General features: G+C 33.4%; 1 protein-coding gene across 1 annotated transcript in view; it reads left to right on the forward strand.

Annotated features, from left to right (window-relative positions):
• LOC143251780 (uncharacterized) overlaps positions 1–25,255 on the forward strand; it is a 66,427-nt gene that overhangs the window by 36,567 nt on the left and 4,605 nt on the right. The window contains exons 4-13 of the mRNA XM_076503024.1: positions 6,627–6,809; positions 9,852–10,046; positions 10,279–10,471; positions 10,907–11,112; positions 12,292–12,499; positions 12,567–12,749; positions 14,719–14,861; positions 15,643–15,704; positions 19,879–20,025; positions 20,158–20,236. Coding sequence (XP_076359139.1) covers positions 6,627–6,809; positions 9,852–10,046; positions 10,279–10,471; positions 10,907–11,112; positions 12,292–12,499; positions 12,567–12,749; positions 14,719–14,861; positions 15,643–15,704; positions 19,879–20,025; positions 20,158–20,236 — 1,599 coding nt within the window. The remainder of the gene's footprint in view (positions 1–6,626; positions 6,810–9,851; positions 10,047–10,278; positions 10,472–10,906; positions 11,113–12,291; positions 12,500–12,566; positions 12,750–14,718; positions 14,862–15,642; positions 15,705–19,878; positions 20,026–20,157; positions 20,237–25,255) is intronic.

Below are 25,255 nucleotides of genomic sequence, written 5' to 3' on the forward strand. Positions count from 1 at the left end.
TGATCATTCCAAATAATCAAGGATGATAAACAAATTTTTCAACAGTAACATCAGTGTAAACTTCTAACTTATGAAACTATATCAGTGAAAAGTTTAGTTTTAGTTAAGTAATTAGGCCTAGCTGATATTTTTAATTATTAGCCAATTCATCAGTGGTTGTTGACTGACAAGTATTATACTGCTCTTCTGAAGCCTTTCTTATAGTTTCTTCTTCTACAGACAATAATTATTTGTTTGTGTAGCAAGTTCAGTGGGAATGTCGAGTGGATTTTGAAATTTTCAGATTAAGTTGTTAAGTTGTTGGAGTTAGAGATGTCACAAAAATACTTTGTACCCAGTATCTTTAGAACACTTAAGTGTAAGATAAAAGCTGGTTGTGTCTGTGTACAGGATAATGTGATCCAGTTTACACAGTACAAGGTGGTTGTGTCTGTGTACAGAATAATGTGATCCAGTTTACACAGTACAAGGTGGTTGTGTCTGTGTACAGAATAATGTGATGCAGTTTACACAGTACAAGGTGGTTGTGTCTGTGTACAGAATAATGTGATGCAGTTTACACATTACAAGGTGGTTGTGTCTGTGTACAGGATAATGTGATCCAGTTTACACATTACAAGGTGGTTGTGTCTGTGTACAGAATAATGTGATGCAGTTTACACATTACAAGGTGGTTGTGTCTGTGTACAGGATAATGTGATCCAGTTTACACATTACAAGGTGGTTGTGTCTGTGTACAGAATAATGTGATGCAGTTTACACAGTACAAGCTGGTTGTGTCTGTGTACAGAATAATGTGATGCAGTTTACACAGTACAAGCTGGTTGTGTCTGTGTACAGAATAATGTGATGCAGTTTACACAGTACAAGCTGGTTGTGTCCGTGTACAGAATAATGTGATGCAGTTTACACAGTACAAGCTGGTTGTGTCTGTGTACAGAATAATGTGATCCAGTTTACACAGTACAAGCTGGTTGTGTCTGTGTACAGAATAATGTGATGCAGTTTACACAGTACAAGCTGGTTGTGTCTGTGTACAGAATAATGTGATGCAGTTTACACAGTACAAGCTGGTTGTGTCTGTGTACAGAATAATGTGATCCAGTTTACACAGTACAAGGTGATTGTGTCTGTGTACAGAATAATGTGATGCAGTTTACACATTACAAGGTGGTTGTGTCTGTGTACAGAATAATGTGATGCAGTTTACACAGTACAAGCTGGTTGTGTCTGTGTACAGAATAATGTGATCCAGTTTACACAGTACAAGCTGGTTGTGTCCGTGTACAGAATAATGTGATGCAGTTTACACAGTACAAGCTGGTTGTGTCTGTGTACAGAATAATGTGATCCAGTTTACACATTACAAGCTGGTTGTGTCCGTGTACAGAATAATGTGATGCAGTTTACACAGTACAAGCTGGTTGTGTCTGTGTACAGAATAATGTGATGCAGTTTACACATTACAAGGTGGTTGTGTCTGTGTACAGAATAATGTGATGCAGTTTACACATTACAAGGTGGTTGTGTCTGTGTACAGAATAATGTGATGCAGTTTACACAGTACAAGCTGGTTGTGTCTGTGTACAGAATAATGTGATCCAGTTTACACAGTACAAGCTGGTTGTGTCTGTGTACAGAATAATGTGATGCAGTTTACACACTACAAGGTGGTTGTGTCTGTGTACAGAATAATGTTATGCAGTTTACACAGTACAAGCTGGTTGTGTCTGTGTACAGAATAATGTGATGCAGTTTACACAGTACAAGGTGGTTGTGTCTGTGTACAGAATAATGTGATGCAGTTTACACAGTACAAGCTGGTTGTGTCTGTGTACAGAATAATGTGATGCAGTTTACACAGTACAAGCTGGTTGTGTCTGTGTACAGAATAATGTGATCCAGTTTACACATTACAAGCTGGTTGTGTCCGTGTACAGAATAATGTGATGCAGTTTACACATTACAATGTGGTTGTGTCCATGTACAGGATAATGTGATGCAGTTTACACAGTACAAGCTGGTTGTGTCTGTGTACAGGATAATGTGATGCAGTTTACACATTACAAGGTGGTTGTGTCTGTGTACAGAATAATGTGATGCAGTTTACACAGTACAAGCTGGTTGTGTCTGTGTATAGAATAATGTGATGCAGTTTGCACAGTACAAGCTGGTTGTGTCTGTGTACAGAATAATGTGATGCAGTTTACACATTACAAGCTGGTTGTGTCTGTGTACAGAATAATGTGATGCAGTTTACACATTACAAGCTGGTTGTGTCCGTGTACAGAATAATGTGATGCAGTTTACACATTACAAGCTGGTTGTGTCTGTGTACAGAATAATGTTATGCAGTTTACACAGTACAAGCTGGTTGTGTCTGTGTACAGAATAATGTGATGCAGTTTACACATTACAAGCTGGTTGTGTCTGTGTACAGGATAATGTGATGCAGTTTACACAGTACAAGCTGGTTGTGTCTGTGTACAGAATAATGTGATGCAGTTTACACATTACAAGCTGGTTGTGTCTGTGTACAGAATAATGTGATGCAGTTTACACAGTACAAGCTGGTTGTGTCTGTGTGCAGAATAATGTTATGCAGTTTACACAGTACAAGCTGGTTGTGTCTGTGTACAGAATAATGTGATGCAGTTTACACAGTACAAGCTGGTTGTGTCCGTGTACAGAATAATGTGATGCAGTTTACACAGTACAAGCTGGTTGTGTCTGTGTACAGAATAATGTGATCCAGTTTACACATTACAAGCTGGTTGTGTCTGTGTATAGAATAATGTGATGCAGTTTACACAGTACAAGCTGGTTGTGTCTGTGTACAGAATAATGTGATCCAGTTTGCACAGTACAAGCTGGTTGTGTCTGTGTACAGAATAATGTGATGCAGTTTACACATTACAAGCTGGTTGTGTCTGTGTACAGAATAATGTGATGCAGTTTACACATTACAAGCTGGTTGTGTCTGTGTACAGAATAATCTGATGCAGTTTACACAGTACATGCTGGTTGTGTCTGTGTACAGGATAATGTTATGCAGTTTACACAGTTTATTGAGTGTCTGACTTAGTTTCTGTGTTATAGATATTTTAATATGTAGCTGTATTAATTACCTTTAATTAAATGTAATTGTTGAACATCTTTTCAGTATTTATTATTTTCTGAATAAAGATAGCAGGAGGGTTGGGAACAAAAGTTACGGAAGGATATTTCATGATCTAATTTATAAACTTTGCAAACAAAATTATTGTTTTTTTCTTGGTACTTTCTTAGATGTTTTTGCCTGTGATGATTTTTGCACAAAAGTTTTTATTCTCATGTTATTCTGCTAAATTATAAATTAAAAGGTTTATTAGCCTAGACGTTTCAAATAGGGTAAACTTAGGTTTACCATTATTAAGGGTGGGCAATTACCTTCATTAATAGATAGAATTAATTAACTCAGTTAGTTGTATGTAAAGTAATAAATTAACTGAAATTGTTGTGAAATTGATTAGTCATGAAATGGATTTTCTTTAATATTGCTATTTCTTGATGGTTGAACTGTCTGGCATTTAAGTGGTCAAACTGTTGTCATTGTGAAGGTTCATTGTTATTTTTGATTAATTCTAGGTAATTGATTGCTGTTGTGACTCACAAATAATCAACTGATTGAATTGTCATTTCTGAATATTACAACCATTCAAATTGTACAAGAAATGCTCATTATTTTAATGTGATTAATAAAGAGCTCATTGTAACTTCCTCTGATTACCCACATCTGTCACTTGGTAACCCTTGTGATTTTCAGGCATGCTTCTAAAAACATACAAGTTTTTATTTGTTTTTCTGTGTGTTTTCACATAAACAAGTGGTTGTGAAAACTGTTTTACATACATAGATTATTTTTAGAAGTCACGACACTAATGGGCTGTCGCAGCTTGGAGACTGGCTTGTCCCTTTTAAAAAAAAACTAATTTAAATTGTTTCAGTGAAATAACACTTTAGAAGTAGAGTAATTTAGCTTTTATGTGTTAATATCTCTAATTTATTATAATTAAATATTGTTACAGCAGATAATCGATTATATCATCTATAGGTCACTTAGAACAATAAAAAACATATTGCCTCTGCCTCTCACCCTGTTGGCTGTACAATGAATTAGGGGGCAAAAGCTGAGGTACAAGGATGTTCTGAAATGTCATCTTAAAGCATCTGAAATCAGTTTTGACAATTGGAGAGAACTGAGTCAAGACTGAATAATGTGGAAACAGTTTTGACAACTGGAGAGAGTCCCCTGCTGATACAGCAGTAAGTCTGCAGACTTACAATGCTAAAGTTAGTGGTTCGATTCCCTTCAGTGGGCTCGGCAGATAGCTCAGTGTGGTTTTGCAGTGAGAAAACACACACAACTGGAGAGAACTGAGTCAAGACTGAACAACGTGGAAACAGTTTTGACAATTTGAGAGAACTCGTTTAAGACTGAACAATGTAAAGTAGTAATGTGAGAACCAAACACCATGGAAGAGGGAAACAACAATACCTCACAAGAGAGAGAAAAGGTATAACTCATCTCCTAACTATGACTGGCACTAATGCAGCTAATGTGATCAAATTTTCCAGGCTCGCATGAGACTGGTGTCACGCATCTGATACCAGTACCAGAATGTCTTCTACTGATCGACCCTATAGGACAACCAGTGGTAACAAAAGTCGTCTACCTGAGTGATATTTATTTTAAAGAACAACTCAGTTCGTGCAGCAATAAATACAACGCTTTGTTTTCTAATAGTCTTCCCATACACTTTTCTTAACTGCAGTAACTCTAATTAATGATACAACAACACTTGGTGAAATTGTTTTAAAAGAGCACATCTGATACAAACATAAGAATGTTATATTTCATGTTGTTCTAATTTAATAACTGTCATAAAGTGATGTTTATTTTAACAACAAAAAATTTAACAGCTAATGGAATAGTTTAGGAAAAAATTTAAGATAGAAACTAGAAGGATGGTAATCATATTTTCAGCTTATTACAGGTTTTTTTGCATATGTTTTTTTTATATACATATGACAGTTTAGATGTGAAAAAGTAACTTAGTTCTGAATTATTCTGTGTTGTATTTTTGGGTAGAACTTGCTGATTTCCTGATTGGTAAATAACTACAGATTCATTTGGGAAGTAAGAACAGTGATTCTGTTCAGGTAATCGATTATATCAGGGGTTCCCAACCTTTTAGCACTCGCGACTTGAAAATGTAATTGATGAAATAAAATTAATGTTATCCCAACTACTTCTAACAAGGCTACGCGACTCCCCTGCCAAGGTCTTGTGACCCCCCTGCCAAGGCTTCGCTACCCCCTGGGGGGTTGCAACCCACCGGTTGGGAACCCCTGGATTATATAAAACATTGAGACCTGATGCTGCACAGTTGCTCACACTGCTGAGAATCACGTTTGATACTTGTGTGGGCACAGCATTGTTTAACCTTGTGCTTAACAAGAAACCAACAAAATTTGTAAACAAAATGAAAACAGTCTTTGTTATTTGACAGAAAAAGAATGTTTAGTGTACACACAAAAAGATGGTCTGCTTTACAAATTTGTCTTTAGTTCATCAACCTGGTCTTGTTACAGTTCTTTACTCATTGACCTTTTAGTGGAATTGAATTAAGGAAGTGTCTGAAGTTTACAGGCGAGTCCAGCTTCTTTGTGCATTTGACAGTTCCACTGTATGACTACTTTGTTTCTCAGCATTGGTTGGTTGGCTGTAGTTTTGTAATATCAATTCAAACCAGCCTGCAGAGGATGCTGAAGTCCTAATCCTCCAGGAGAGAACAGATGTTATCTACTGCAGTGAACAAAGAAACATTTATTTTGTGGGCAATTAATGTATGGTCAAACTGCCTGAGAAATTTTAAAACTGTCGTTAAGGTAGGTAGCAAAAATATGATTCCGTTTATCACATCTGAAGATGTCCAACAAAGAAAACTTTAAGAAAACTAAAACAAGCTGGAATTTTGGTGAAGATTAGGCTTCATATGTGAATAATTAGTTAGTTGACTTTAATTGATTAGTTAATGAGCTTAGCAGGTTCAAGAGATTACTCAGCTCTGTCATTTCTTGTTTTATGTTGTTATGATTTTAATTTGAACTGAGAATTTGCTACTGTGGTGCTTCAAGGACAGTAAGTCCTGTCATCTAAAATGTAGAACTGTTAGTGGTGCTTCAAGGACAGTAAGTCCTGTCATCTTAGATGTAGAACTGTTAGTGGTGCTTCAAGGACAGTAAGTCCTGTCATCTTAGATGTAGAACTGTTAGTGGTGCTTCAAGGACAGTTAGTCCTGTCATCTTAGATGTAGAACTGTTAGTGGTGCTTCAAGGACAGTTAGTCCTGTCATCTTAGATGTAGAACTGTTAGTGGTGCTTCAAGGACAGTTAGTCCTGTCATCTTAGATGTAGAACTGTTAGTGGTGCTTCAAGGACTGTTTATCCTGTCATCTTAGATGTAGAACTGTTAGTGGTGCTTCAAGGACAGTTAGTCCTGTCATCTTAGATGTAGAACTGTTCGTGGTTTCATTTTTGTTTTTCGATACATTTAACATTTTTTTCCTTTTTTTTTTTAACAGATTCTAGTAAACATTATCATACCACTCAGGTCAATGGTCAGGTTACAACAGAACCAGGAAATAAACTCGGAAACAGTGACGCCACAGCTACGGCAGTGGTGACGACTACCATCACTTCATCTGTTGCGGTATCTTGTGGTTCGTCGGACACTGTCACAACCAATACTTATATAACAACTTTATGTGAGTAAGAACTTGGCATTTTGGAACATATTGCAAGTAATTGACAACAATATCACTTCCCATTACTATTATTGTATTGATGTTTTCGGTTGCTAGACAACCACAGTAGTATTCTTGTTCAAAGAAGTGATGAAGGTATCTACTTTGAGGAAGTAATAATATTCCATTGTAACAGTGTTACCTTGTAAATGTGTTGTAAGAAAACGTTCTTGTAGTTGTAGTGTTGTGATAATAAAATGGTGCAACTATTGCTAAAAGACTTTTTTCTCTTGTGTTACAGACCAGTAAAAATATAGCACACGTTTAGCAAGAGTTAGTGGGAGTACCAGTCAAACTGTGAAGTTGGTTATTCTATAGCAAGATTTCTTTAAATGCTGATTAACAGTTTTGCAGTCACCAAAATTTATATTTTTGTCAACTAATCTGTATCTTTCGAAGTAGTGTTGTTATGACTGAATTAATTATGAAGGTAGTTAATCAGCTGAAGTTGATTATGTTATTATTATTAATTATATTACAACCTAAGTTTTATAATAAATGTTAGAATAATGGCACAAAATGTAAGTGGTATAAAGTACTAAATCTTTAAAATAACACCACGTCTGGTAATGGATAGATTAATATTGATAATTTACTGTTGGTTAAGAGTTGAGTTCATAACCTGTTTCAATGAAGTTAAAATATTTTAAAGTTTTAAGAGGGATGGAGTGGTTGGTTTTCTCACTGTGTAGTCGGGTGCAAGACTCGGGTAGGTTGGATAACTTAAATCTACTTAAGATTGATGTGATGTCTGGTAATGGATAGATTAATATTGATAATTTACTGTTGGTTAAGAGTTGAGTTCATAACCTGTTTCAATGAAGTTAAAATATTTTAAAGTTTTTAAGAGGGATGGAGTGGTTGGTTTTCTCACTGTGTAGTCGGGTGCAAGACTCGGGTAGGTTGGATAACTTAAATCTACTTAAGATTGATGTGATGTCTGGTAATGGATAGATTAATATTGATAATTTACTGTTGGTTAAGAGTTGAGTTCATAACCTGTTTCAATGAAGTTAAAATATTTTAAAGTTTTTAAGAGGGATGGAGTGGTTGGTTTTCTCACTGTGTAGTCGGTGCAAGACTTCGGGTAGGTTGGATAACTTAAATCTACTTAAGATTGATGTGATGTCTGGTAATGGATAGATTAATATTGATAATTTACTGTTGGTTAAGAGTTGAGTTCATAACCTGTTTCAATGAAGTTAAAATATTTTAAAGTTTTAAGAGGGATGGAGTGGTTGGTTTTCTCACTGTGTAGTCGGGTGCAAGACTTCGGGTAGGTTGGATAACTTAAATCTACTTAAGATTGATGTGATGTCTGGTAATGGATAGATTAATATTGATAATTTACTGTTGGTTAAGAGTTGAGTTCATAACCTGTTTCAATGAAGTTAAAATATTTTAAAGTTTTTAAGAGGGATGGAGTGGTTGGTTTTCTCACTGTGTAGTCGGGTGCAAGACTTCGGGTAGGTTGGGTAACTTAAATCTACTTAAGATTGATGTGATGTCTGGTAATGGATAGATTAATATTGATAATTTACTGTTGGTTAAGAGTTGAGTTCATAACCTGTTTCAATGAAGTTAAAATATTTTAAAGTTTTTAAGAGGGATGGAGTGGTTGGTTTTCTCACTGTGTAGTCGGGTGCAAGACTTCGGGTAGGTTGGATAACTTAAATCTACTTAAGATTGATGTGATGTCTGGTAATGGATAGATTAATATTGATAATTTACTGTTGGTTAAGAGTTGAGTTCATAACCTGTTTCAATGAAGTTAAAATATTTTAAAGTTTTTAAGAGGGATGGAGTGGTTGGTTTTCTCACTGTGTAGTCGGGTGCAAGACTCGGGTAGGTTGGATAACTTAAATCTACTTAAGATTGATGTGATGTCTGGTAATGGATAGATTAATATTGATAATTTACTGTTGGTTAAGAGTTGAGTTCATAACCTGTTTCAATGAAGTTAAAATATTTTAAAGTTTTTAAGAGGGATGGAGTGGTTGGTTTTCTCACTGTGTAGTCGGGTGCAAGACTCGGGTAGGTTGGATAACTTAAATCTACTTAAGATTGATGTGATGTCTGGTAATGGATAGATTAATATTGATAATTTACTGTTGGTTAAGAGTTGAGTTCATAACCTGTTTCAATGAAGTTAAAATATTTTAAAGTTTTTAAGAGGGATGGAGTGGTTGGTTTTCTCACTGTGTAGTCGGGTGCAAGACTCGGGTAGGTTGGATAACTTAAATATACTTAAGATTGATGTGCTAGTGTTTGTAAGTAATGTGTAGTTCTTACAACTCTCTTAAGGGAAATTACATAAGACTGACATGTGCATATGAATGGAGAGTATCTGTGGTTTTAAACAAATTTTTAATTGTAAACAGTGATTTAAGTATTAGCTTAGTTTAATTTATGGAGAACATACCTTCACTATGTTTGGAATTTAAATTTCAAATTTGTAGTGATTAGAATTAGTGGATACTTCTAGACAGATGTTCTTTTATAGTAGGTTCTGTTTTATTTGTTTAAAATGTTTGTGTGACAGAGCATAAGGAAGTGATAGGATAGCCATTATTTGGTAATTGGTTATAAACTTTTGAAATTTCAGGTATAAACAGAAGTAGGCAGTACAAATATTATCATCTGTGTTTAGGAGGCTAAGAATCAAATTACACTAGATGGAGTGTGGCATGAAACTGTTGAAACAATAAATTGTTTTCAGTAAACACGTATGGAAAATAAATGGTTTATTTTGTTTTTGAATATAAAAACAAATCAACCTGAATTGTTTTTTTCTATCTCGCAACTGGAAATACTCAATACCGACCAGAGAAATAAGTTGGTTTTGAACTGATTTGAAAGTTTTGAGTTGTGGTATAACTTCCTAAAAATAACTTTAATGTTTTAAGAAATAACTGTGAACACCTACTGGTAGGCTAGTATACAAGTTACCTAAATATATACACATATAAGAAGTGTTAAAGTAGGCCTGTTTTCAATTTACAGCATCACCTGTTGTACCTGACCTTAGTCTTCTGAACTTGCCAGACATTGAAGAATTGCCCCCACATGATGGGGACCTATTATGGTCAGCTCTTCCAGATCCACCCATTAGTGTCATTGAAATTGGACCCATTCCTCCCCCTCCTATGTTCTCTTCCCCATCTCCATATTTAGGGAAGAAAGCAATTGATTCAGTTGGTGAGCTTTCCTTCTGCAACTCCAAACAATAACTGAATATTATTAACAAATGTTTAGGATTATAATAAAAATTATGATAGTTGTTTTTAAATGTTTTTTTTTTCTGTTAAAGGAAAATTGAAAATAACAAACGTATTTTGATGCTTTCATACTAAACATTGACGTAGACGGAAGTATGAACAGATTTTGACTTCTCCAGCCCACTTAAAATGGACATTTTTTGTTTTTTTAGACTCCATAGTTGAGGATATTGGAGACTCTCCAGAATTAAACAATAGCGGTGTTTTATTCATTCCACAACCTGATATTGATACAAGCGTTGTCCAAGAGGTTCCTGCTAAAGAACCCCAACTAACAGCAATGCCCAAGAAGAGTGCATTGAAGAAACGGTGGAATTTGTTCTCATCTTTACTTCAGCATCAGTAACAACCACACCTCTAATTCTCACACTGACACTGTTACCACAAGTCCAGCACTTGGTCAGAACAGGTAGTGTTCCATTATATTTAATTTCCAGTCAAGCTGTATTGGAGGAATGTGTGATGTTAAATATAATTTCTTTAGCCACTATTAAAGGCCAGTTGACGTATTGCTGAATATTTTTTTCAAGATCAATAACTGACCAATACATATAGGTATAACTTTTGTGTGTCCTGTTAGAAATAAACAAATTAATGTGACTTATGTTGTGCATATTTTTTATTATCTTTCTTACATACCTATGTTCTGTGGCTCTGGAACGAAAAACACTCATTGGTCCATCACTTCACCAAGTGTGTGTGGTCATTGTAAACCTTTAAATGTTCTGTATATGAGCTGACTTTGTGTCTGTGTTTTGTTTGGTCATGAAACTGGCCCAGTACCACTGACAATCTTTTCTCATTCTTCAGGAAAATGGTAGCAACAGACCACAAGATGGCCAACCTTCCACAGCCTCAGGAAAACAAAGAAAATAAACCTTTTCCAACGATTGTAGTCAGTAATCAGGTAGATAACGACAGCTCTAGTGATGACTCTGATGATGGGCCAATCAACTGGCTGGATTACTATGGAGATGATGAACAAGGTTACCTGAAAGTGCTTTTATAAAACCTTTAATACTCTGTTTTATTACTATAGCCAAATATCTAGAAATTAAATCAAAACTTACAGCCACTTGGTGTAGCTTGTGTTATAGGCAACAAGCGTGCATTTTCTATCATTTGAAGAATTGGTTGGTCTTCAGAATAGTAATGGATAGTTAATTGTGATGGTATGTTGTGTGTTATCCAAACAACTGAAGTATTTTAAATTAATAATGGTGAAAAAAGGGCTATATATCAAAAACTTGATTTTATGCTTTACTACAGTATTAGGCCTACTTTGTTTATTATTTTCATAGCTCTTCCAGTGAACACGAAGTATCTGTGAATCTGTCACTTTGTGAATACCAAATCATGGAACATGTTAAGCCTTTATCTCATCTATTAGTCACTGAAATTTCTGTCCTGGTGAAGAATTAAAAATATAAATTATTTAAGACTGGTGCTTTGCTTAGTGATTGCTGTAATCTGTGTTCCATATTTTTCTGAACCCTATAATTACTTGTACTTTATTTATTTGGTATTATCTCATTACATGGGTGTAATTCATGGCTTGTAATTACTAGGACTCATCATATTGGGTTTAATTGGAGAATTTTGTGATACATACTTTTACTAAAATAATTACTGGGGTAATAATGGGGGGGGGGAATTCCTCTAATTAATCATGTGTCAGTATTTCTTCATTTTTTTTGTTTGTACCAGGAATTGGCTCGCTGCCACCGGTACAGCAGAAAACTATTACAATATATGTGTGTGCATGTGTCTAGTTAATATTCTGTTTTCTTTTTGTGAAATGTTGTGAACCAACAAGGTAGTTATGAGGGGCCAGAGTTTGAGATTTAGTATTGTAGATGATATATATAGCTGATGGTTCTGTTGAATTATAACAGATTCAAAGGAGGTATATACACACTTGTACACCAAGGTTTTAGCTGTGTTTGAAACTGAACCAGTGATGTTGAGTAGGTTTTTATGTTCTACAAACTTAAGTTTTTTAAGCATGTTTCAGAACAAGGTCTTACACTTTCTAACATGTATGTTCAGTTTGTGGTTCTGTCTTTTTTTATTATGATAAATAATAGCCTGGATGTAGTTAGTAGTAGCTTTCTATCTTTGTTTATTTAACTTGATGTTTTTCACTTTTGTATTTTGTAATTTAGCTCGTTTAGTGGCTAAAATTGCCAGGAAAGATTCATTAGCAATGAAATTAGCCCAGAGGCCAAACAGACAGGAGCTAATTGACAAGAACATCCTTCAGGTGCAGTCTGAAAAGAAAAACAGGAGAGCTGGGAAGCTGTTGGAAACAGGCTTATCTGGTAAGTTTCAAAACAGGAGAGCTGGGAAAGCTGTTGGAAGCAGACTTATCTGGTAAGTTTCAAAACAGGAGAGCTGGGAAAGCTGTTGCAAACAGGCTTATCTGGTAAGTTCAAAACAGGAGAGCTGGGAAAGCTGTTGGAAACAGGCTTATCGGTAAGTTCAAAACAGGAGAGCTGGGAAAGCTGTTGCAAACAGGCTTATCTGATGGTTTCAAAACAGGAGAGCTGGGAAAGCTGTTGGAAACGGGCTTGTACGGTAAGTTTCGAAACAGGAGAGCTAGGAAACTGTTGGGAGCAAACTTGTAAGCCAGGAAACTCAATGCTGGGAGCATTCTGAGCTACAATTAAGGTAAAATAAAACTTTGTGCACACAAATGCACACATATGTGAAAATTAACTGATAGTAAAGCTGAATGTTATTAGATAATAAACCATATAGCAATTTTGGAAAACAGAAACAAAAAATCTGAATAACTCAAAAATACACTATAAAATAATGAACAATCAGAAGTATTGATGGTATAGAACATGTGTACTAGATGCTGTTATTCCCATGGATATAGACTGGTTTATAGAACATGTGCACCAGATGCTGTTATTCCCATGGTTATAGACTGGTTTATAGTACATGTGCACTAGATGCTGTTATTCTCATGGATATAGACTGGTTTATAGAACATGTGCACTAGATGCTGTTATTCCCATGGATATACACTGGTTTATATAACATGTGCACTAGATGCTGTTATTCTCATGGATATAGACTGGTTTATAGAACATGTGCACTAGATGCTGTTATTCTCATGGATATAGACTGGTTTATAGAACATGTGTACCAGATGCTGTTATTCTCATGGATATAGACTGGTTTATAGTACATGTGCACTAGATGCTGTTATTCCCATGGATATACACTGGTTTATAGAACATGTGCACTAGATGCTGTTATTCTCATGGATATAGACTGGTTTATAGAACATGTGCACTAGATGCTGTTATTCCCATGGATATACACTGGTTTATAGAACATGTGCACTAGATGCTGTTATTCCCATGGATATACACTGGTTTATAGAACATGTGCACTAGATGCTGTTATTCCCATAGATATAGACTGGTTTATAGAACATGTGCACTAGATGTTGTTATTCTCATGGATATAGACTGGTTTATAGAACATGTGTACTAGATGGTGTTATTCCCATGGATATAGACTGGTTTATAGAACATGTGCACTAGATGCTGTTATTCTCATGGATATAAATATCTGTAACTAGTTCTGTTGATATATCTGTGATTACACTTTATGAGTGAACAAAACAAGTGCATGAAATGTGATAATTATGTATTACAACAATCTGTAACTAATCAACATCTACCTTTAGATAACCTAACAACTTGAAGTTGGTAGCTTTGGCCAAAACTGTTAACTGTTCTAAATTAGTCACAGTACCTGTAACTTTGTGGAATACCTGTTTGAAAATTCTATTAAAACCTAGTTTTTCAGTCTTTTGAGAATCTTAAAAAAATAATTTAAAAATGGAACTGTCATTCCTACCTGAAAGCTTAGCTCTGCATATTTTTAGATTATGTTAAAGTTTAATTATTTATAACATTCTGTGAACTTTGATTTGATGAAGTTGTTAGCACATAAACAAATGTGGTACACCAAAATATTGTGTATTTTACTACTATTTTGAAAAATTAACTTAATGCACATAAACTTAGACATAATTGTTGTAACCCAGTGTAGGAAAGTACTTAGAATACTTTGTTTTCTGTATTACACGAGGTGTTTCTTACAAGTACTCAGAATACTTTGTTTTCTGTATTACACTAGGTGTTTCTTACAAGTATTTAGAATGCTTTGTTTTCTGTATTACACCAGATGTTTTTTACAAATACCTAGAATTCTTTGTTTTCTGTATTACACCAGGTGTTTCTTACAAGTATTCAGAATACTTTGTTTTCTCTGTATTACAGGTGTTTCTTACAAGTACTTAGAATACTTTGTTTTCTGTATTACACCAGGTGTTTCTTACAAGTATTCAGAATACTTTGTTTTCTGTATTACACGAGGTGTTTCTTACAAGTACTTAGAATACTTTGTTTTCTGTATTACACGAGGTGTTTCTCACAAGTACTTGGAATACTTTGTTTTCTGTATTACATGAGGTGTTTCTCACAAGTACTTAGAATACTTTGTTTTCTGTATTACACCAGCTGTTTCTTACAAGTACTTAGAATACTTTGTTTACTGTATTACACCAGCTGTTTCTTACGAGTACTTAGAATTCTTTGTTTTCTGTATTGCACCAGGTGTTTCTTACAAGTAACTTGTTTCCATTTTTTCAACAGCCGACTGAGTTTAAGGCCAACACCAGAAGAGCTCGAACAGAGGAACATATTAAGATGTATGTATACAACCATTGTTGTTTAAGGAAGTTATTATAGTGTAAGAAAAGCTGTTTTTCATCAACTAGTCTGTAGTTGTGTGTGTATATTTTGATATATATTTATATTAGTGAAAATAAATACATTTTAATGATGTTAAATAGTAAAATCGTAAGGAAGGACTACATTACAAACAGCAAATCAAAACCTGAAAAAATACATCATTTTTATTTTAACTTAATAAACAAGCAGTAGCATAAACAAATAAACAAACTGCCTCAACTGAAAATATCACAGAGTACATTTTATACTTTCACACTGTAGCTTGTACCCTGGGATCTTTTCAATAGAAATAATGTCTTTTGTTTAATTTGTTTTTGTTACAGCTTGTTTATTGCATTAAAATAACAAATTACAAACACACACAGTGCTTCATCTATCGAGTGTGTGTACATGCATTATAAAGTATTAAATTAACTATTTCTTAACATGGGTTTCTTGACTGGCTCTAAAGAGAAGAAACTGACTGACCTTACAGGGAACAAATTGAATTGTCTGTTCAATTGTTACCAAAACTTAATGGAGGTGTTTAGTGTGGTTAATAGATACCAAAGTGTTTTGGAGATGTTTCAACCACCCCTTTACATCAAGTGAGATTATTAAACATGTTTTTTAAATGAAGCAGAATTTAATAATGTTATTATTTACAAGTTTGTTTTATCATGCTGTGATTGCATCCTTCATATTCTGGTATTATGTTTTTTGTGATTAGTATCCTGGGGTAATTTTTGTACATTTCAGACCAAAGTGCTGAGGAATTAAAACAAGAAAAAGAACAGAAGAAGAAAACTTTGATACGAAAGGTAAGAAACAATATATGAACATTGAAACTGGTTCATGTAACATAGTAGGAAGTATAGATAGTCAGGGTTTCCTGTAGTCTTGTCTGTGATTACACGGTAATGACAAAGTGTTCGTACCCCTGCGTCCCGAGTGGTTTTTTGCTCATAACTTAAAAAGTATCACAATTTGGCTAATAGAAGTAAAATATATGATAAACATTACACTAACACACATCTACATAAAGTTTTATGTAAATTAAACTGTTTATAAACAAATAACCAAAAATAGGAGGAGCAGAAAGTGTTCAAACAGTTCAGAACGTGTGAAAAAACTGATATTCCTGTAAAAATTTTGTTTAGTTTGGCGAATAAACTACATTATACCTTTCCAGAACTAGACACTGGGTTCATAATTATTGGAATTTAGCCAGGAAAAAATGTACTTCCGGCAATTTAGCGCCGTCACCGACATTATCTGCTTGGTCTTCGTGGTAAACAGGAAACGACTCTCCAGTGATTTAAAAAAAAAACGAATTATTGTAAAATACAAGTCTCATGTGTCTCTTTCCGATATTGCTACACAACTTAATGTGCCGAAATCTACTGTTCAAAGCATAATTGCCGAGTTTAAACTTACACAATTAACTGCTAACCTCTCTCGTTCTGGACGTCTCACCAAAATTCCAGAAGGAATTAAAAGGGAGTTTCTCAGAGACGTTAGTAGGAACCCTCGTTTAACACGTAATGACATACAGAAACTGGTAAGGGAAACTGGGGTTGAAGTAAGCACCTCTACAGTTACGCTTTTCTGGGTCCAAAGCATGCCATCCTCGTACAACTCCATATTTAAAGTCTGTTCATTTAGAAGCAAGATTGAGGTATGCAAGAAAGCATGTAGATAAATCCTTTACCTACTGGAAGAGCATTTTTTGGTCAGACAAGACTAAAATTGAGCTTTTCGGCCATGATGATGTTTGCTATATTTTCTATAAGAAGTGGGAATGAAATCTTCCAAAGAACACCGTCCCTACAATTAAACACGGAGGTGGCTCCATCATGCTATGGGGTACCTTCAGCTCTTGTGGTGTAGGCAGCCTTCACCGCGCCAACGGAATCATGAAAAAAGAAGAGTACGTTGATATATTAGTCACTTGTATCAAGAATGATACTCGGAACTTGCGGATTGGGCGTCGTTGGAGCTTTCAATACGACAATGACCCTGAGCATAAATCTAAATATGTGCAACCCTGGTTGCAGAGGAACCATATAAGCATTCTGGAGTGGTCATCGCAGCTACCCGATCTCAACCTAATGGAAAATGTTTGGCATGAGTTGAAGACCAGGGTTCATCAGCGTCATCCGAAAAACTTGCAAGAGTTGGAAGAAAATACCAGCAGAGTACTGTCAAACGATCATGGAGGGCTATGAGGAGAGATTGTGCCAAGTAATTCATCTGAAGGCTACACAACTGACCATTAAAGTAGATGCACGAACACTTTCTGTCCCTCCCATCTTTAGTTATTTGTTTATAAACAGTTTATTTATCATTTAATTTACATTCAAATTATGTAGATGTGTGTTAGTATAATATATTTTCATTATCCTAATCATGATACTTTTTAAGTTATGAGGAAACAACTACTCACGATGCAGGAGTACGAACACTTTCTGTCGTAACTGTAAGTAAAGAATACATAAACATCAAAACTGGTTCATGTAGCATAGTAGTAAGTAGATAGTTAATGTTGGAAGGTTTCATATAGTCTTGTCTGTGATTAGAAGTAAAGAAAATATAAACATCAACTATTCCATGCTATATATGATCCCAGTAGCCTCCCTCTGAACTCTTTCTAACAATTTAACGTCGTTCTTAAGGTAAGGACCCCAATACTGAACACGGTGTTCCAAATGTGGTCCAACCAGTGACATGTACAATGAAATTATAACACCCTTAAACTTGTATTCAGTCGTTCTGTAAATACAACCTAAAATCCTATTTGCCCTACCACTAACAACAACACTGCTTGGATGGCTTTAGAGACTTATAAAAACCTACATACATTATCTTACATTTATTATAATTAAAACCATTTATTTACCCAACTAACTAAATGATCTAAATCATTTTATAAATCAGTAACATCCTGTTCACAGTCACCAACATCTTAATATTATCAGTATATTTAAATATGTTTTGATTGTTTCTTCATCCATATCATTGATATCAGTTCTGGTTTAAATATGTGTGATGGATTTTCCTGTTAGGTTTTTGAAGTATTTTGTAATACATAAGGTCTACTTAATATAGTATTAAAATACATTTACTTCTACAGAAATACATCTTTAAAAGAATTTACTGTGAGGTTATACCAAGATATTTTGCTTGTGGTTGAAGTGACACACCCACTTGTGATGTACTAGTTAAATGTTGTAATATAAGGACGATTTCAATTCCAATTTGTTTCATTAAGGATTATTTGTTTAAATGGTTTCTTGAAGAATTGGGTTAAAATATATGTTTAACACTTCATATAAATAATAAACACTATACTCATTAAAACCTGTGCTGTTAATATATGTTTAATAGCACATAAACCCCTTTTTACTGAGGCAGTAGTTTCAGTCTGTAACAACCCTTATTTGGAAAAATGTAGCACTGAACTTTGATGTTCCAAACGTGAGCTACACGCGAGTGTGAGTCACTGTGAGTATCTCACACTTCACCATCTGTGATCTAATATCAAGGATTCATCCCACCACAACAAAGGTTGTTTTCGTATATACAGAATTGTGTGTTATCTTCTACTTTATAAATAGAGCCACGGCACAAAGAATTCCATTATTTACTGAAATTAAAAAGCGTGTTGATAACTGATATTAAACACCTTCAGCCCAGTAGAACATGGACACTCCAGTCTGTTTAGCATGAGATTTAAAGTTTCTTGTAAAATTATCACTTTCCATAATAACTAGTCCACAGCTTCAATCCGTTAAAGCAAAAGTTTAATGTGAAGTTACTTATGTATGAAAGATTCAATAGTTGTCTTTCTTACACTACGGGTACATTGTGGAATTACTGAAATATTGTATCTATAAAGGTACATTGTGGAATTACTGAAATATTGTATCTATAAAGGTACATTGTGGAATTACTGAAATAATGTATCTATAAAGGTATATTGTGGAATTACTGAAATAATGTATCTATAAAGGTACATTGTGGAATTACTGAAATAATGTATCTATAAAGGTACATTGTAGAATTACTGAAATATTGTATCTATAAAGGTACATTGTGGAATTACTGAAATAATGTATCTATAAAGGTACATTGTGGAATTACTGAAATAATGTATCTATAAAGGTACATTGTAGAATTACTGAAATATTGTATCTATAAAGGTACATTGTGCAATTACTGAAATAATGTATCTATAAAGGTACATTGTGGAATTACTGAAATATTGTATCTATAAAGGTACATTGTGGAATTACTGAAATAATGTATCTATAAAGGTATATTGTGGAATTACTGAAATAATGTATCTATAAAGGCACATTGTGCAATTACTGAAATAATGTATCCATAAAGAAATTTACATTGTGCAATCACTGAAATAATGTATCCATAAAGGCACATTGTGCAATTACTGAAATAATGTATCTATAAAGGCAACATCAGCAATTACTGAAATAATGTATCCATAAAGGCAGTACATTGTGCAATTACTGAAATATTGTATCTATAAAGGTACATTGTGGAATTACTGAAATAATGTATATATAAAGGTACATTGTGGAATTACTGAAATAATGTATATATAAAGGTACATTGTGGAATTACTGAAATAATGTATCTGTAAAGGTACATTGTGGAATTACTGAAATAATGTATCTGTAAAGGTACATTGTGGAATTACTGAAATAATGTATCTATAAAGGTACATTGTGGAATTACTGAAATAATGTATCTATAAAGGTACATTGTGGAATTACTGAAATATTGTATCTATAAAGGTACATTGTGGAATTACTGAAATAATGTATCTATAAATGGGGTATGGAGAATGTAGTTGTTTAAACAGTCTTAAAACATGTTATAACTTGTGTAGTTAGAGTCTAGGTGAAATGTTATAACTTAAATATATTGTTGAGGCATTATTTAAGTGTTAGTTCTTTCTCTGTAACCTTCTAGTTAAGCTTCAGGCCAACAATAGAAGAATTAAAAGAAAGAAAAATCATTCGTTTTAACGACTATGTGGAGGTTACCCAGGCTCAAGAATATGATCGTAAGGCAGACAAGCCATGGACGAGGCTTACCCCAAAAGATAAGGTCAGTGTAATGTTATTCAGAGAAGTTTTGTTATCTTGAAACTTTGGTTTGTATTGTTGTGTTAGTAAAATGTTGGTTATTACGTCAGATGCTGTTATTTTATTTATACAAGTTTAATTTTTCTTTCTTTAAGGCTGCAACCAAAAAGAATTGAATGAATTTAAAAGCTCAGAAATGGAGGTCCACGAAGATAGCAGACATTTGACAAGGTCATTCTCAGGTTCATTTAATTACCAATATTTATTTGTAAATGATACATTTGCAAGTTGACACATCAAAGAAAAATGTTTTAGCTGCTGGAAATTGTTTGTCTATCCCCTGTCTCTATAGTCTTTATGTTTCTATATTATTTTCCTTTTCTGTTAATGGTTACATTAGCACAACCCTGTTGTGTCGTTACTTCTGAAATCTCAGCTTTGAAACTAACCAGAACAGTGCCTAACAGTGGTTGAATAGAATGCCAGTGTGGTATAAGTAAGACAGTTTCAACAGTAATATGTGTTTGGAGCTTCTCTACAGTGGATACAAATGTTAAGTTTACAACATTTAGACGGCTATAGAAATCTGTGGTAAAAGATAATCTTTGTTGGGTTTGGCAAGTGTTGTATTGAGATGATTGAAATCCTAATTTAGTGAAAGTTAGTAATTTTATTCCAAACGAACCATATTTATTAATTGATTTCAAACGACAATGTTGTGTGTAAAAACTGATTTCCTATGCCATTTGGTGCCATTTTAGAAGGTCGGTTCATGGGTCATCTGTGTCAGTTTATTGTTTTTTTTTTTAATATTTGTAGCTGGAAGTGGTAATTTCTTTATCAGAATAAAATTCAGTAAATGTGTTTATGTATATTAATCAACTTTAACTGATATGAAATGGAACCTTTGTGTTCAGAATTCAACACTTGTTTCTTAGTGAGATGAAATATTTTTAATGTCATTTCCAAATAGCATCTCACAACCTAAAGAATGATATAAACGTTAATCAAACGACACAAATTTCTTTGAACCTCGTCACGACGGGCTCATGTAACTTGCAGAATTCAAGTCATAAATTTCATTGTACAACAGTCCATGGTACAATATCTCAGGTTTCTTAACATTTCCTCTCAAAAACTGGTGAAACTTAATTTAAGATCATGAGATCCCTGTACATACACAAATGCCGACAGTTTTACGATTATTTTCACTAAAAATATTTTTCTGTTGTAGTTACTATCATTACGACTGTTAACAAATCGAGTGCAAGGTGATTTTTGTGTTAAGTGTAAAAATGCGTTTCTTTATAGTTTTTACAATTTGTTTGTTTAATCTGTAGAACCTTATGAAAGGATATGGGAAGTTTTTATTTCTGTTTTATCACTTTCTTTACTGTGTAACTAACGCGTTATTACCATCAGCATGTGATACAATGAATTAAAATTAGGAAGAGACAAAACTTGATTTTTGTGTAGATATATCCTCAAAGATCTTGTTTCACTTGTATTCTTAATTTCGGGTCTTTTTTGCATTTAGTTAGTTTTATTTTATTTTCCTTAACGACACGTATATTTGGGAGACGTGCACAACACTTCGGCAGAATTTCTATTCAGTTTGTAATATCTTAAGCCTTCAGAAAGAATGATAAAGCTTTTAATTTTACATTTTAAAGCATGACTAAATAATAATTAAATAACATATAAGAGTGAGACCTAAATACAGTTTAAACTGTGGCTATAACATATTTAGGTAAGAAACAGTGTAGTCAACCAAAACAGTCATCCATACTACAACTAGTTTCATGTACTCCATGGTAACATCTTGGCATCAAAATAATCATTGTTAGAGTAAAATGAGCTCTTTCTAATGATTATACACATGTGTATGTAATGCCACATGGCAACTTAAACTGAAACAAATATGTTGATGTGGCAGCTGTCAGAATTCTAAACATTTATTATTTGTTGTAACTATATTCATTTAGAGAACTCTGAAACGAAAGAGTCGAGATTATCTAAGAGTCTTTTGTCAAGATGTACGTACATAGTATTGCCATTGTATGATTGAAGGTACAATATTAAAGTAAAGAACTTTCATAGCTTGTTGGTCATCTGACAATGTGTATGAAGTTTAAATAGTTTTAAATGTTTATTGTGAAATAAAGGACTTCAAACTTCTGTAAAATAAAACTTTGAATCAAGAGACATATTATGATATTAAATGTTGAGTGTAACACAGTGACTTGTGTAGAAAAGTGTTTAAAAGAGCTGCCATTGTTAAAGGGTTAAACTGAAAGTACTTACAGTTTTGTACAAAGTGTTATTCATCTAAGTTTAGTACTTATAGTTTTGTACAAAGTGGTATTCATCTAAGTTTAGTACTTACAGTTTTGTACAAAGTGGTATTCATCTAAGTTTAGTACTTACAGTTTTGTACAAAGTGTTATTCATCTAAGTTTAGTACTTATAGTTTTGTACAAAGTGTTATTCATCTAAGTTTAGTACTTATAGTTTTGTACAAAGTGGTATTCATCTAAGTTTAGTACTTACAGTTTTGTACAAAGTGTTATTCATCTAAGTTTAGTACTTATAGTTTTATACAAAGTGGTATTCATCTAAGTTTAGTACTTACAGTTTTGTACAAAGTGGTATTCATCTAACTTTAGTACTTACAGTTTGTACAAAGTGTTATTCATCTAAGTTTAGTACTTACAGCCTTTGTACAAAGTGTTATTCATCTAAGTTTAGTACTTATAGTTTTGTACAAAGTGTTATTCATCTAAGTTTAGTACTTGCAGTTTTGTACAAAGTGTTATTCATCTAAGTTTAGTACTTACAGTTTTGTACAAAGTGTTATTCATCTAAGTTTAGTACTTACAGTTTTGTACAAAGTGTTATTCATCTAAGTTTAGTACTTACAGTTTTGTACAAAGTGTTATTCATCTAAGTTTAGTACTTTACAGTTTTGTACAAAGTGTTATTCATCCAAGTTTAGTACTTATAGTTTTGTACAAAGTGTTATTCATCTAAGTTTAGTACTTACAGTTTTGTACAAAGTGTTATTCATCTAAGTTTAGTACTTACAGTTTTGTACAAAGTGTTATTCATCCAAGTTTAGTACTTCACAGTTTTGTACAAAGTGTTATTCATCTAAGTTTAGTACTTACAGTTTTGTACAAAGTGTTATTCATCCAAGTTTAGTACTTACAGTTTTGTACAAAGTGTTATTCATCCAAGTTTAGTACTTACAGTTTTGTACAAAGTGTTATTCATCCAAGTTTAGCACTTACAGTTTTGTACAAAGTGTTATTCATCCAAGTTTAGTACTTACAGTTTTGTACAAAGTGTTATTCATCCAAGTTTAGTACTTACAGTTTTGTACAAAGTGTTATTCATCTAAGTTTAGTACTTACAGTTTTGTACAAAGTGTTATTCATCCAAGTTTAGTACTTACAGTTTTGTACAAAGTGTTATTCATCCAAGTTTAGTACCTTACAGTTTTGTACAAAGCGTTATTCATCTAAGTTTAGTACTTGTAGTTTTGTACAAAGTGTTATTCATCTAAGTTTAGTACTTATAGTTTTGTACAAAGTGTTATTCATCTAAGTTTAGTACTTACAGTTTTGTACAAAGTGTTATTCATCCAAGTTTTGTACAAAGTGTTATTCATCTAAGTTTAGTACTTACAGTTTTGTACAAAAGCCGTTATTCATCTAAGTTTAGTACTTACAGTTTTGTACAAAGCCGCTATTCATCTAAGTTTAGTACTTACAGTTTTGTACAAAGTGTTATTCATCTAGGTTTAGTACTTACAGTTTTGTACAAAGTGTTATTCATCTAGGTTTTGTACAAAGTGTTATTCATCTAGGTTTTGTACAAAGTGTTATTCATCTAAGTTTAGTACTTACAGTTTTGTACAAAGCGTTATTCATCTAAGTTTAGTACTTGTAGTTTTGTACAAAGTGTTATTCATCTAAGTTTAGTACTTGTAGTTTTGTACAAAGTGTTATTCATCTAAGTTTAGTACTTATAGTTTTGTACAAAGTGTTATTCATCTAAGTTTAGTACTTACAGTTTTTGTACAAAGTGTTATTCATCTAAGTTTTGTACAAAGTGTTATTCATCTAAGTTTAGTACTTACAGTTTTGTACAAAGCCGCTATTCATCTAAGTTTAGTACTTACAGTTTTGTACAAAGCCGCTATTCATCTAAGTTTAGTACTTACAGTTTTGTACAAAGCCGCTATTCATCTAAGTTTAGTACTTACAGTTTTGTACAAAGCCGCTATTCATCTAAGTTTAGTACTTACAGTTTTGTACAAAGTGTTATTCATCTAAGTTTAGTACTTATAGTTTTGTACAAAGTGTTATTCATCTAAGTTTAGTACTTACAGTTTTGTACAAAGCGTTATTCATCTAAGTTTAGTACTTACAGTTTTGTACAAAGCGTTATTCATCTAAGTTTAGTACTTATAGTTTTGTACAAAGTGTTATTCATCTAAGTTTAGTACTTCCTCTGTAAGATGGAGAATGTTTGACATTTTCTGGTTCAGAAAGGGTTAACACATTTCTTGTACTTTTTCAAACAGACTGGTGACTGGTTTGTACTACATTCAAGGAACTGTTAACTTACCCTGTGATATTATGACTCTTATTAAAGTTTGATTCCAACCTCAATCACTGTCAAATTATTTTCATGTACAAAACATTAATAATCAGATATGTATTCTTTTATACATATTTTAAAATATGTCCTCAGCTTTGAGGTTTGAACTGGTAGATGGTTAACCTCACCATTGTTTTAGTGATGGAACTTGATATTTCTGTTGAGGTTTGTTTTGTATTAGAAATGTGTTTTATTTTGTAATAGGTGTGGTCTTGCTTTTTTCACACAGTTCCTTTTGACGTAAATATTAACTGTTGAAATAATGTTTATATTTTCATTAAACACGCTACATGTACATTGTGTGTAGCATCTTTGATTTTGGTTGGGCTTGTTTTGTTCATTTGGATGTCTTGTATAGCAGGTTTTGTTAAGCTGTTTTAATACAGTTATTCCTTTTAAATTTACACACACACACACACACATATATATATAGCCTTTTATCAAGAAATATTACTTATATTTTGCTTGTCAAAACTGTGTATTATTTCCAGCAGCTAAAAGACAATGTATTGTACTGAACCATGCAGTAATTTTCATAATCTATCTCTTACGGCTTGTTAAAGAGGAAACAGTCTGTTTTCATATTAAGCATTTAT

This window comes from Tachypleus tridentatus, chromosome 6 (assembly GCF_004210375.1).
Source record: "Tachypleus tridentatus isolate NWPU-2018 chromosome 6, ASM421037v1, whole genome shotgun sequence".
In the NCBI taxonomy this organism is placed as follows: domain Eukaryota; kingdom Metazoa; phylum Arthropoda; class Merostomata; order Xiphosura; family Limulidae; genus Tachypleus; species Tachypleus tridentatus.